The 14,472-nt window shown below is 35.2% G+C and overlaps 1 protein-coding gene across 1 annotated transcript in view; it reads right to left on the bottom strand.

Moving 5' to 3' along the window:
- The window catches only part of NDUFAF2 (NADH:ubiquinone oxidoreductase complex assembly factor 2), a 203,612-nt gene that overhangs the window by 80,701 nt on the left and 108,439 nt on the right, over positions 1-14,472 (bottom strand). The window contains exon 2 of the mRNA XM_003899709.5: positions 6,388-6,477. Within this exon, the coding sequence (XP_003899758.2) occupies positions 6,388-6,477 (90 nt within the window). The remainder of the gene's footprint in view (positions 1-6,387; positions 6,478-14,472) is intronic.

The raw sequence follows: 14,472 nt of genomic DNA, 5'->3' as shown, positions 1-14,472 counted from the left end.
ACCATCTCGATCTATTATTTTATGAAGCTTACTTTGAAAATTCTTGATGAACTTCTGTGGCCTGAGAAAGACATGTTGAATAATTATGAACAATTATTAATCTTAAAAGCAATAAAAGTGGGTATGACATTTTAAACTGAGATATTAATTATGAACACTGTTAATGATAGACAGGTATGGTCTAATATACCTAAAAAGTAATTTTTACCTAACTCTCTTCTGAGCTTTTAATCTTCTGTTTTAATGAGTACATGTGATAAGTAAAGCTTAACTGGATCAGGGCCTTTCTGCCTCTTCCAACTATATTCTGCTTTGCATGTATTTTAGGGTTCTCATAAAAAATGTTTATTACCGTTAACAGGAAACAAGCTTAAACTTACCAAAAACAAGAAAAATAACAAAAATGAAAGATAAATACAACAATCTGAATTATAGAGAGACAAATATGAGAGCCTCTACATAAGAACTACAAATAATGCCATGAATTAAACTTACAAGGTTCACTGAAACTTTGTAACATTGCCCAGTAGTTAGTACTATACTATCTCCCACAGCTGAATCTTTGCCCAAGAATCTTCTATGTTTTCTTTTTTCTTGTGAGACGGGGTCTCACTCTGTCACCCAGGCTGGAGTGCAATGGCACGATCTCAGCTCACTACAATCTCTGTCTCCCAGGCTTAAGCAATCCTTCCACCTCAGCCTCCCGAGTAGCTGGGACTACAAGTATGTGCCACCACACCTGGCTAATTTTTTGTATTTTTGGTAGAGACAGGGTTTCACACGTCATATAGGCTGGTCTAGAACTCCTGGACTCAAGTTACCTGCCTGCCTCAACCTCCCAAATTATAGGCGTGAGCCACTGTACCTGATCGAATCTTCTATATATTTGAAAAAAATTGATCTGGTCTGCTGTTCCACGTCTTTCTTCTTAAAACAGACTATTTTCAGCAAGTCAGCAGACTCCCCAAAATGCCTTTTCCTTAAACATACTTACATAACATACTTTCAATTTGAAATGCATTCATTCAACAAATGTTGATTGAGCTTATATTTACTTAATATAAACTATTGAGCTAGGCCCTGAGAATACAAAAATGAATAAGGTAAGGATTCTTTTCTAAAAAATCTTCTAGTTAGGATGGAGGATGCAGATAAGTAAACAAGGAACCCCCCATAGTGTGTTAAGTGTCATGATTGAAAGAGGTCCAAAGTAAGATGAAAACGAAAAAAAAGGAACATCTCACCTATCACTGGGGGTAAGGGGCCAGGTCAGAAAAAGCTTACAAAGGGAATCAATGTCCACTCCAAAACTTGAGTAATAAATAGGAGTTAGCCAAATTATAAATGATGTAGGCAGTATAATATAATATTGAGTAAAAATTTGGAAGCAGATAATTTGGGTTCAAATCTGAGTTCTAGTTGCTATTGATACTTAGGAAGTTACTTAAATCACTCTTCTTCATTAGGAAGAATTAGAAGAGAATTTACACAATTTCTCACTACACATCTACCCATCTACCTGCATATATACCCAGACTCTTTTTCTGCTATTACTATTGATGACTTTTCCTTTTGTTCAAAGGCCAATTCTTCCACCTGTTTACTAGATCCTGCCTCATCTTGTCTTCTCAAGGACTTCCTCTTTCCTGTAATTTTTCTTTCTGACTGGATGTTTCCCATCACTATTACAAAATTCTCTTCTGTCTTTAAAACAAAAGAAAATATTTATTGACTCCATTTTCCTCTCCAACTACTGCTTCATCATTCTCCTTTTCTTTACAGATAAACTCCTCATAAACACTGCCTATTCTCAGTCTCTCCAAATCCTCCCTTGCTATACTTTTTTTCTTATCATGCATTTGCTCCTACCACTCTACAGAACTATTTTTGTCAGACGTCCCTGTTCTTAAAGCAGAGTTAATTTTCAGTCCTCATTTGACATTTTGATTACTTCTTCCTCCTTGCTATTTGGCTTCTAGTACATGACACGTTTCTTTTTTTTCCCTACTTTACTGGTAGCTCCTTTTTGGTCTCCATTGTCTCTAAACTTTGGAGCAGCCTAAGGGTCACTGTTTGAATTTCCCATTTTGTATTTACACTCATTCTGTGTGTGATCTCTTCAGTCTCATTGCTTTATATACCATTTATTTGCTGACAACTCCCAAATTATATCTCTAGTACAGATATGTCCACTAAATTCGTGGCTCATATACAATTTAACATCTCTACTTGGATGTCTAATAGGCATCTCAAACTTAGCATGTCCAAAATTGATTTCATTTTTCCACCCCTAACTTGCTCCTTTCACAGTCCTGCACACGTCAGTTAACAGCAACTCCTTTTTCCAGGTGAGGACAAAACAGCTTAAGAGTAATTACTGTATGCTTTCCTCTCATGTTCCGTATCCAGTATGTCATCAAATCCTGTTGGTCCTACTTTTACCATAGATCCGGAATGCAACTTCTTCTTTCCACTCCCACTGTTACTCTGGCCCAAGTCACAATTAAACTCTTGCCTAAATTATGACAAGAACTTTCTGACTCCATATTTTGCCTATGTTCCCCTAAGTCTATTTGCAATGCAGCTGCCATAGTGATCCTGTTAAATATACCGCAGAACATATGACTACTCTTTTCAAAACCCTACAATGGCTTCCAGTCTCACTAAGAGTAAAAGCCAGAGTCTTTAAAACGGCCTACAAGGCCCCACAGATAGACAATCCTGTTAACTCTCTAACCTTATCTATTAATTTCTCTCTCCTTCTATCCCAATCACACTGGCTTCCTTGCTGTTCTTTAAACATCTGAGCATGTTCCTGCCTCAGGGCTTTTGTACTTGCTCTCCAGTATTGCTCCTCAGCTAGTTAGCTGCATGACTAGCTCCTTCTGTTTTTATTCGGAAGTCATCGCAGTAAAGTCTTTTCTGAACACTATTTAAAACTGCAAAACGGCCGGGCGCCGTGGCTCACGCCTGTAATCCCAGCCCTTTGGGAGGCCGAGGCGGGCAGATCATGAAGTCAGGAGATGGAGACCATCCTGGCTAACACAGTGAAACCCCGTCTCTACTAAAAAATACAAAAACACAATTAGTCAGGTGTGGTGGTGGGCACCTGTAGTCCCAGCTACTCGGGAGGCTGAGGCAGGAGAATGGCGTGAACCCGGGAGGCGGAACTTGCAGTGAGCTGAGATCACGCCACTGCACTCCAGCCTGGGCGACAGAGCGAGGCTCCGTCTCAAAAAACAAAACAAACAAACAAACAAACCAAAAAATTGCAAAACCTTCCCCAACACTCCCTATGCCCTTTCCCTGCTTTATTATCTGGGGCCATTAACATACAATATAGTACAGTTATTTATCCGGTGTATTGTCTTTCTCCCACCTTAGAACATAAGCTCTATGAATGTAGAGGTCCTTAATAGATACCTACTAAATAAATGAAGAAAAAGGGCACATTGTTTAATCTACACTGTGGGAGAATATGCAACATGCAGGTCCCAGTATTCTGTTTCTAATAATTGATAAATATAATATTCATCTGAACCCAAAAATACTTAATTTACTTTTTCATGGTGTTGAGCTATTATTTTTCACATTTAATTGATGTGTACCACCATAAAAATAATTTTTGTTTAGTGTTTGATTGATACATTTGTTTTAAACATATGTCCCGTGGGAGAGTTATGCCGAATTACTAGATCAGGACAGCCATAAACAGATTAGAACTTCATTCAAACTCTCTGAAAGTCTCAAAGGCTGAAAAATGAATCATTACCTACTCATTTATTTATAACTTATTTCTATAAACATCTTAATTCTATACTATTATTGGAAAAAATGATAAAAACAAACTAACTCTAAGAAGGTGCACGCATTATCCAAGAATTGTAAATGTAGTTTATAACACTGGAGAGTCTGCTAAAATAAGAAAGCTCAATTACCCCTCCTAGAAGTTGCCAATTTATATTCTGTATTTCTTCAAAAAACCTTTGGTATCTACTTATTTTTGTGGTTTTTTAAAATCATAGTTCTAGTATCTTCATAGCTAGTAAGCAGAAATGGAAAAATATTTTTACTGAAATGATGTTTACATTCACATGCTGGCATAAAAGTAACATAATGCCTACAGCTAACATGTAAGATATCATGCTATGCCAACCAAGAAGCAATGAGCCTACTGTTTACCCGTGTATGAAGCTATATAACCCAGGCAAATTAACTAATCTTTTTAGGCCTTACGTACTCCATCTATTAAATGGGTGATATGGTTTGGCTCTGTGTCCCTACTCAAATCTCATTTCTAATTGTAATCCCCACGTGTCGAAGGAGGGACGTGATTAGATCATGGGGGTGGTTCCCCCATGCTGTTCTTGTGAAGTGAGTGAGTTCTCATGAGATCTGATGGCTTTGTAAGTATTTGGAAGTTCCTCCTTCATTATTGTCTCTCCCGCTGCCACGCAAAGAAGGTGCTTGCCTCCCCTTTGCCTTCTGCCATGATTGTAAGTTTCCTGAGGCCTCCCCAGGCATGCAGAACTGTGAGCCAATTAAGCCTTTTTCCTTTATAAATTACCCAGTTTCAGGTATTTCTTTTTTTTTTTTTTTTTTTTTTTTGAGACGGAGTTTTGCTCTTGCTGCCCAAGCCAGAGTGCAATGGTGCAATCTCAGTTCACTGCAACCTCCACCTCTCAGGTTCAGACAATTCTCCTGCCTCATCCTCCTGAGTAGCTGCGATTACAGGCCTGTGTCACCACACCTGGCTAATTTTTTTAATTTTTTGTTTTTTTTCTGAGATGGAGTCTCGCTCTGTCACCAGGCTGGAGTGCAATGGCGTGATCTCAGCTCATTGCAACCTCTGCTTCCCAGGTTCAAGTGATTCTCCTGCCTCAGCCTCCCGAGTAGCTGGGACTACAGGCACGTGCCACCATGCCCAGCTAATTTTTGTATTTTTAGTAGAGACAGGGTTTCACCATGTTGGCCAGGATGGTCTTGATCTCTTGACCTCATGATCCGCCTGCCTTGTCCTCTCAAAGTACTGAGATTACAGATGTGAGCCACCACACCTGGCCTAATTTTTTGTATTTTCAGTAGAAACGGGGTTTCACCATGTTAGCCAGGCTGGTCTCGAACTCCTGACCTCAGATGATCTTCCCGCTTCGGCCTCCCAAAATGCTGGGATTACAGGCGTGAGCCACCACTCCTGGCCTCGGGTATTTCTTTATAGCAGTGTGAAAATGACCTAATACACTGGGTTAATTACAGTGTCTACCTTATGGGATTTTGTGATAATTAAACACAGTGATGGTAAAGTAATGGCATAATATCAGGCATACAGGTAAATACTTGATATGTGTTAAGCGATATATACAATAAAGGTATTGAGGTTTCAGTTAAGGCTCTTTTAGTTGCACATACCAAAAGCTAACTCAAGCTAGATTTCATGTATTCAATACATACTGATTAAGTACCTACTAGGTGCCTTACGATGTGCCAGGCACTATGCTAGGAACTGGTAAGCAAAAAAACGGAAATACATAACATGGTTATCAGGTGCCATTTTGAACTCAGTCTTGCAGCTGAACTTCACTCAGAGAGAAACTGAACTGGGAACCAGAAAGCTGTTGGAAAACTAGGAAATATTCTGTCTATGTACTTCTCATTGTGAACTAGTTTCCATTTTATTCTCAGTAAATCAGCTTTTTCTGCAATATCACCTTTTCTAAAATCAATTAGCTTTTTTATGCAATAAAACTTTGATGGTAGACTGAAGGTGACCACTTACAAGGTACTAAGTTCATATGTTACTGTTAGACCCACACCGAGAGACCAACTGCTGTTGTTTGTCTCCTTTTGATCTTTTATTTTAATTTCAAAGTCTTAGGAAAGAAATCAAGCATCCATCCTTGTCTTAACAGGAGGTCAGTTAACATAGAGTTATTGTGAGTTGAAAAAATACTCCAAATGGTATCTGCAGCAAGTATCATGCATAATTTATAAAAGAAAAAACTAAAAGTTTAAATTACTTTGCAAGTTCATGTGTGTAGTGAGTGCCAGAAACAGGATTCAAATCCTAAGACTGTGCAAGTGCTGGGTCACTACATGAAAGTGAGTGCCTGCTTAAATTTTGCATCTTAGGATTTTGGCTTGCCTCACCTTAGTCCCAGCTCTACTAATGCTTAATAGTTCTTTTTGCTGTACATGCATCTGCTTACTAAAATTCGGCACCTTTACAACTTCCAAAGAAATGCAATGTTAAAAAAACAGTTTCAAACATTCAGAGACTAAAACTTTTTTGCAAAGAGAAACAGTATATAATTATATATGCTCTTATTGAGTTTGTATATTGTTATACAATTTACCTCCCAGGAGATTCCACTAAAAGCAGAAACTTACCTTCCCATTCTGTTGGAATATCCCCTATTTCATAGTCTACTTCTTTTTTATTTGCTCCTTCTACAATTCTCTTCTCTCGAATAGTTTGTCCTACAAGACAAAAGTCATTAATACATTTTTAAACGAACCTATGATACAGTAGTTACTACAATTAATCTTTTAATATTGCATAACCCCTTATATGGTTGAAGAATTAACAGGAAAAAGAGAATAGATTTCATTTTGAATTAGGTATATTACAAAAGGCAAATTCTAAACTACTGCAAAAATTTATAATTATTTACCACAGCGTACAAAAATTAATGGTAGGCCAGCTGCAGTGGCTCACGCCTATAATCCCAGCAATTTGGGAGGCCAAGCCAGGGGGATCGCCGGAGCTCAGGAGTTCGAGATCAACCTCGGCAACATGGTGAAACCGCATCTCTACTAAAATATAAAAAATTAGCCAGGCATGGTGGCACACACCTGTAGTCCCAGCTACTCTACTCAGGAGGCTGAAGCACGAGAATTGCTTGAGCCCGGGAGGCAGAGGCTTCAGTGAACCGAGATCGCGCCACTGCACTCCAGCTTGGGCTACAGAGTGAGACTCCATCTCAAAAAATAAATAAATAAATAAATCTAGATTTAATGTACAGAAAAAGAGCAAAAAAAATTAATCCTATAGAGCACTAATGGCCAATAAAAAATATTTTAATAATCAACAGCAAGTTCAACTCCTTCTGACTTACATGGATATCTTACAGGTAGCAATGGCTGCTGCAATCACCCAAGAAAATCGATATTCATGGCTGTTACCAAGTATGTAACGAACCACAAGACCCTGCAACCACCCTGTCCCTAATACACTGGCAAACCCAAGGAAACCAAGCCATGGGTTGAATTCTGTGGCCCATGTTAATCACTGGCTCTTTAGGGAATTTAAAAGAAGAATAACAAAACTGGTCATTGGTTTGGTTATGGCTATGGTAGACTGAAGGTGAGCACTTACAAGCTTCTAAGTTCATATGTTACTGTTAGAGCCACATTGAGAGACCAACTGCTGCTGTTTTGTCTTCCTTTGATCTTTTATCTTAATTTCAAAGTCTATGGTTCTTCAGATGAGAGATAAATATCTGGAGTGGAATAGCAGCAATGCAGAAACATGAAAGCAGAGAGAACAGTAAAATAAAAGTTGGTGAGAATTCAAGAATGTAATGAGAATGCCTATTGCTTATATCTCTCAATAAAAGCTGATTAGTGCATATTTTAAGTTTATACAGAAGGCATAAAACTATTTGTTATTTTCTTCTGTTTTCAGAAAGTCTTCATTATATCTTTCAAAACAGCTTTGTCAAAATGGTTGCTTCAAAACATGTTTCTTTCTCATTGAAACTTTGAGCCTGGGGAAACCAGGTAGGCTTTCTACTTCCTACTATTTAACAAGTGTGCCTGCCTACTCCGGGGAATGTGAGCTGAGACAGAGAAGTCATCAGTGAGGAATGATAAAGGGAGCAGCATGGCTTAACAGTGATCAGACCAGCCAGGGAGAGAAATTTGGACCTTACAAAATAGTCCTTTCTCTCACCACTCCTAAGCCAGTCTTACACTATGCTAAATATACTGACTTACATAATTAAATAAATCAAACTTGATGCCTACAAATCTCTCTCCTACACTACCTGAGATTCTATTAACTATAAATTCCTTTAAGTGTGGACAGGAAACTCCTGGGAGTGACTGTACAGGAGAAAGAAAGACATAAAAGGAAAGCCTGAGAAGACTCAATGGCTGGTTTTATTTCTTCCATCTTAGTAATATTAAGTGAAAGGCTGAGAGTTCATAGACAACCCATTAACGGCTAATAAACCTTAAGTATGTGGTCAGGAAGTTCTGCATTTCATTATGAGGTCATTTAATTAGGCTGATTTCATCCTAATGCAGAGGTTCCCCAAGTTCTACAAAGAGGAGTTACCTTTTGCTTATCTTATCCAGTAAATTTACAGTAGGACAAAGGACTGATAGTAAAAGTTGTAGGAACAAGGATTAGGGTACAAAGAGCATACAACAATGACAACTGCATTTCTCTCATAGTAGAGGCTCAATATATGTACATATATTTTTACTAAAACGCTATTTACATTCACATATAAATACATCATAACAAATTACTATAAATTTAGTATTTATAATTTAGCATCATTAAAGTATGCTTATATGACAATTTTCAAAATGTGTTAGTCAAATACCTATGTCTTCAAATAGTCCTTATCTAATTACTGAAATGTAAGAATGACTTTTTGGGGTAACAGTTATAGAGAGGAAAACTATTGTCTAAAATAAAAATGCAAATACATGGGATCCTCAAAGTACATGTGTGGTCTATAAGTTTTTAAATGTAATCAATAAAGTTTAGCACATGGGGAGAGGATAGACAGGTCTATAGTTCTCAGTAGCAGTACTAAATGCATATATATTACAGGCATATCTGCAACAAAAAAATTAACTTTCTATTCCTACTCTTAGGTCTATCAACTTCATGTAAGGTCTCCCAAGGATTTAAAAACTCAAAAGTTATACCGATTTGTTTGTGTGTATGCATGTGTGTATGGAAACACAGGAAGAGTAATTAATTAGCTAGTTTAATTTCAGGACAATCACTGAATAAACCTTTGTTTAGAAATAGGTGAAATAAAGATTTTTTTTAAAAAGTATACATCTTTAGTAATATAAAATAAAGCTATTAGCTTATTAAATAAATTCTTTGTAATCAGATATGTTTATTTCCTCAATAAATTACTGTAAAACTACTCCCTTTTTTTGGAATAAATATTACTTGTTCAATTTTTATGAATTGGGAATGGAATTTATGCCTCCCACTGAGTAAGGAATTATGTACAAACTGTACACTTACTTATACTAATATGCTTTCATGCAATATTTGTAAAGACAACTCTATTTATCATAGCAAAAAAATTTCCATCCTAGTGAATAGAGCAAATTTAAGTACCTGCTCAAGTGTCAAAATTTTAGGATCTAATTTACATTTAAAAATTAACTTGGTAACAAAAACATTTAATACAATATATGTATAGGTTCGATAAGTACTAATACAACAAAAATAATTGACATTGGTGGACTCAATGAGTATTATTAAGCAAAAGAGTACATAGTTGTTTTATTTAATACTAAACAATATTATATTTAATTGAAACAGATTTGAATTCAGGAAGGTAGTAATGGTCAACAATCTATGGATTTAAAGACTGTAGATATAACAGTATATTTTTCTAAACTTTAAAAACTTTAAAGCTGGTTGCTGTTGAGCTAATTGCCCTAGGAGGATGGCAGATTTCCTATTTCTTTGTTTAGAAATATATGGAGGTCATTTAGTTTTTAAAAAAAGAAAGGAAGGAAGGAAGATTAAAAAAAATAAAAGGTGAGATCCCGAGGCATATTGTAGATGACAGGGATTTAGGTAAAAGACAGATTTCACCTGTTCTACTGAGCTTCTGGGATAACGTATGAGCATCCTGGACACAGACATGGGAAGGAGCCTCTAGAGCAGAATCCTAAACTTCAGCCTTTCAAGTACCATCTTTGCAATTTTTGCATACTTTAGAGTACTATATCCTAATATTTTTCTTTACAATAATTTGCATTTTTCTTCAATACTCATTTTTACCTTACTCTAAAAACTATTCATGTAATCACTGACTTAATGTGCTAGTTGTGTTTTTTGCTCACCCATAAAAATAGATTTAAAAAAATTAAAAGGGGTGTCTCTGTGTCATCGAAAATCATCTTAATAGACCACACTTGGGAAACCACACTGCAGACCACATTGGTTTGTAGAGACAGGCCCAGCCACACATACGGTGATACAGGGCATAGAAACCAATATAACCAGTAGGAAATTCCTATGGACAGGGAATGGCTGTTGAATATCGAAGTCTTGGATTATGTTTATCCTTGTTCAAAAAATCCTATAATTCACAACAATGTTTTGTTGGGTTTGAAGGAAGAAGGGAGAGGTCCTAGATTTCCAGAAAGAGTCAGGGAAAAGAAAAAAAAAAGCACTAATATTTATGGCATGTTTACCATGTGCCAGACATTGAACTAAGTTTTAGCTCTGCATGAGTAATTTCATTTAAGCTTTACAATGCTATGAGGTAGTATTATTACTTCATTTTACTAAACAATTTATATATTTTATTTATAAAGAAATTGAGGTTTAAGAGAACTTAAGACATTTACTTGCTAGCAAACAGAAATCAGGATTTGAACATGGGTCTTTTAACTCCAGATCCTAGACACTTAACCACTAAGATATGCTGCCAGACTTTCAGATGACTACAAATGTTACATCTACAAATTGACTACGTTTCAGTAGGTAAAATATAAGGGCTAAGCTAAAAGCAAAAGTTACTGCCATTTCTTAAAAGATTAAAAATCACCATTTCTTTCCAAAAAAGAAAAACCACTGCCTTTCATTAAGGCATTTCAGAATGCAGAAAACATATCTTAAATCACTTAACTTAATCCTAGTAATAGATTCATTAAAACTTCGCTGAAGAAAATCTGAAAAATACCAAAAAGTAGAAAAAAATAAAAATGACCTGTAAGCGTGTGACTCAAAATATCGTTATTAACATGTTTTTCTGTTCCCTTCAGTCTATTATAACTAATAGATTATAAATACACAAACACATATACATGTGCACATGTATTTATGAGATTAAAATTGTATCTATATCCTTTTCCCTACCACATGGAAAATATGAAGCTTTTCATGTCATTGTTCCATAACTTAAAAAGGAAAATCAATATTCAGTTTCTGAACTTACTCTGACATTCTGAGGAAAAAGAAATTTCTTGTAAAAGTGTGTTAATAACTTTTTTCTGTTCAACTGTGTTTAAAATGTGAAGATAAAAGTAAAAAAGATTGCCTTGTTAAGCACAGGCAGTAAAGCAAGTTAAAAAATACTAAAAATGAAAATTTATATCAATTAAAGATATGTATCAGATATGCCATACAAAGGAGGTTGTACAAATTAAGGCAGAACTTCCAAGATCAGGGAGAAAGAAAGAGGTAAAGTATAGTGATCCATACATTCTTTATGTTAACATGTAATAGATTTATTAGTGATATTTTAAAACGAATTAATAAACACTTAAAAATTCGCACTTTATGTATTTAAAATAAATTTCATTGTATATATTTAATGGATATAACACGATGTTCTGGGATATGAATGGACAGTAAAAAGGTTGCTAGAGTGAAGCAAATTAAAATATACATCATCTCACAGTTATCCCTTTTTGTGTGTGGCAAGAGCAACTAAAATCTACTCATTTAGCATGAATCCCACACACAGTACAATTTTATTACCAACAGTCCTCATGAACATTAAATCTCTAGATTTGTTCACCTTACATATCTGCTACTCTGTATCCTTTGACATACATCTCCCTACTTCTCCCAACCACCCCTTCATGTCCCAGGTAACCACTGTTTTGTTGCTGATCTCTGTATACAATCAGCCCTTTGAATCCATGGGTTCTGCAGTCACAGATTCAATCGACCACCACTGAAAATATATGGGGAAAAAATGATAAAATAGCAATACAACAATAAAATACAAATTAAAAAATACGGTATAACAACTATTTACATACCGTTTAGACTACATTTGGTGTTATAAGTAATTTAGAGATAATTTAAAGTATACAGAAGTATGTGGATAGGTTATATACAGTACTATGCCATGTTATATAAGTGAATTGATCATCTGCAGATTTTTCATCAAAATTTTTTGATCAAAAATTAGTTGACCATACATGTTTAGATTGATTTCTAGGCTCTCTATTCTGTTCCACTGATCTGCGTGCCTATTTTTATGCCAGTACTATACTGTTTTGATTATTATAGCTCTGTAATAAAATTTTAGATCAGAAAGTAAGTGTTTATTAATTTTAAATCAAAGTTGCTTCCAATTTTGTTTTCCTTCCTCAGAATTATTTTCGCTCTTTGAGGTCTTTTAAGGTTCTATACAAATTTTAGGATTGTTTTGCTATATCTGTATAGAATGCCATTGGAATTTTGATAGAGATTATGTTACGTATGTATACTGGTTTGGGTACTATGAACATTCTAACAATATTAATTCTTCTGATCCATGAGCATGGGATATCCTTCCATTTATCTGTGTCTCCTTTAATTTCTCTCATCAATGTTTTATAGTTTTTGGTGTACAGATTTTTCACCTCCTTGCTTAAATTTATTCCTTAGTATCTTATGTTATTTAATGCTGTCATAAATGGGATGGTTTTTTGATATCTTTTTCAGTTAGGTTGTGTATTAAAATGCTAATTTTTGTATGTTGATTTTTTGTATGCTAATTTTTGTATCCTGTAACTTTGCTGAATTCATTTATTCTAACAGATTTTTTATTTTTGCTAAAATCTTTAAAATATTTTTATGTATAGGATCATGTTTTCTACAAATACAGATAATTCTGCCTCTTTTCTGATTTGGATGGCTTTTATTTATTTTTCTTATCTGATTGATCTTGCTAGTACTTCTACGCTGAACAGAAGTGGTAAGAGTGTGTGTCCTTGCCTTGCACCAGATCTTAGTGGAAACATTTTCAGTTTTTCCCCATGGATTATAATGTTAACTGTGTGTTTTTAATAAATGGCTTTTATTACACTGAGAAACTTCCCTTCTGTAACTAAACTGTTGAGAATTTTTATCAAGAAAAAATATCAGACTTTGTCAAAAGCTTTTTCTGCAGTAATTCAGATGATCATGTAGTTTTTATCTTTCATTCTGTTGATGTGATGTGTCACATTGATTTCTGTATGTTAAACCAGTCTTGCATGCCAGCAATCTCCCTGCTTGGTCCTGGTGTATACACTTTTTGATGTGTTGTTGGATTTGGTTTGCTAGTATTTTATTGAAGATTTTTGCACCAATCTTCATCAGAAAGATTGGCCTGTAGCTCTTTTGATGTCTTTGTCTGGCTTAGGTATCAAGGTAATGCTGACCTCATAAAATATGTTTAGAAGTATTCTCTGTAGCTCTATTTTTCAGAGGAGTTTAAGAAGTATCAGTATTAATTCTTCTTTGACTGTGTGGTAGAATTCAGCTGTAAAGTCATTAGGTGTTTGGCTTTTCTTTGTTGGGAGGTTTTCTATTACTTCTTTAATGTGTTTATTAGTTATTGGTCTATTCATGCTTTCTATTTCTTCCTGACTAAATCTTGGTAGGTTGTATTTTTCTAGGAATTCATCCATTTCCTCTAGGTTATCCAATTTGATGGCACATACTTGTACATAATAGTCCTGTATGACCTTTTTATTTCTGAGGCATCTGTTATTATTTCATCACTTTCATTTTTTATTTTGTTTAAATTTTTTTTCTTAGACTGGTTAAGGGTTTGTAAATTTTGTTTTTCAAAAAACCAACTCTTTGTTTTATTGATTCTTTCTATGTTTTTTCTTTTGTTCCCTATTTGATTTATTTCTGTTCTTAATTTTATTATTTCTTTCCTTCTGCTTATTTGGGGTTTAGTTTGTTCTTTTTCTGGTTCCTTGAGGTGTAATGTTAGACTATTTATTTGGAATCTTTCTTCTTTTTCACATAGGCATTAATTGCTATAATGTCCCTCTTAGAAATGGATTTGCTGCATCCCATGTTTTGGTATGCTGTGCTGCCACTGTCATTTGTCTTAAGACATTTAAGAAGTTTCTCTTTTGATTTATTCTTTGACCCACTGGTCATTCAGGAACAAATTTTTAAATTTCCACATATTTGTTAATTTTCCAACGTTCCTCCTGCTACTGATTTATAGTTTCATATAACAGGAGTTTGAAACAATACTAGATATATGGTCAATCTTCTTTTGTGGCCTAACACAGTCTGTCCTGAAGAATGTTCTATGCATGCGTGCTACAGCAAAATGTGTATTCTGTTGTTGTTGGATGCAAAGTTCTGAATATGTCTGTTAGTTTCAATTGGTCAAAAGGGCAATTCAAGTCCAGTATTTCCTTATGAATTCTCTGTCTGATTACCATTTTTGAATGTGGGGTACTAAAGTCTGCTAC

The sequence above is a fragment of the Papio anubis genome, chromosome 5, assembly GCF_008728515.1.
Source record: "Papio anubis isolate 15944 chromosome 5, Panubis1.0, whole genome shotgun sequence".
NCBI classification, from domain to species: domain Eukaryota; kingdom Metazoa; phylum Chordata; class Mammalia; order Primates; family Cercopithecidae; genus Papio; species Papio anubis.
This window is presented reverse-complemented; position numbering and strand designations above follow the sequence as displayed.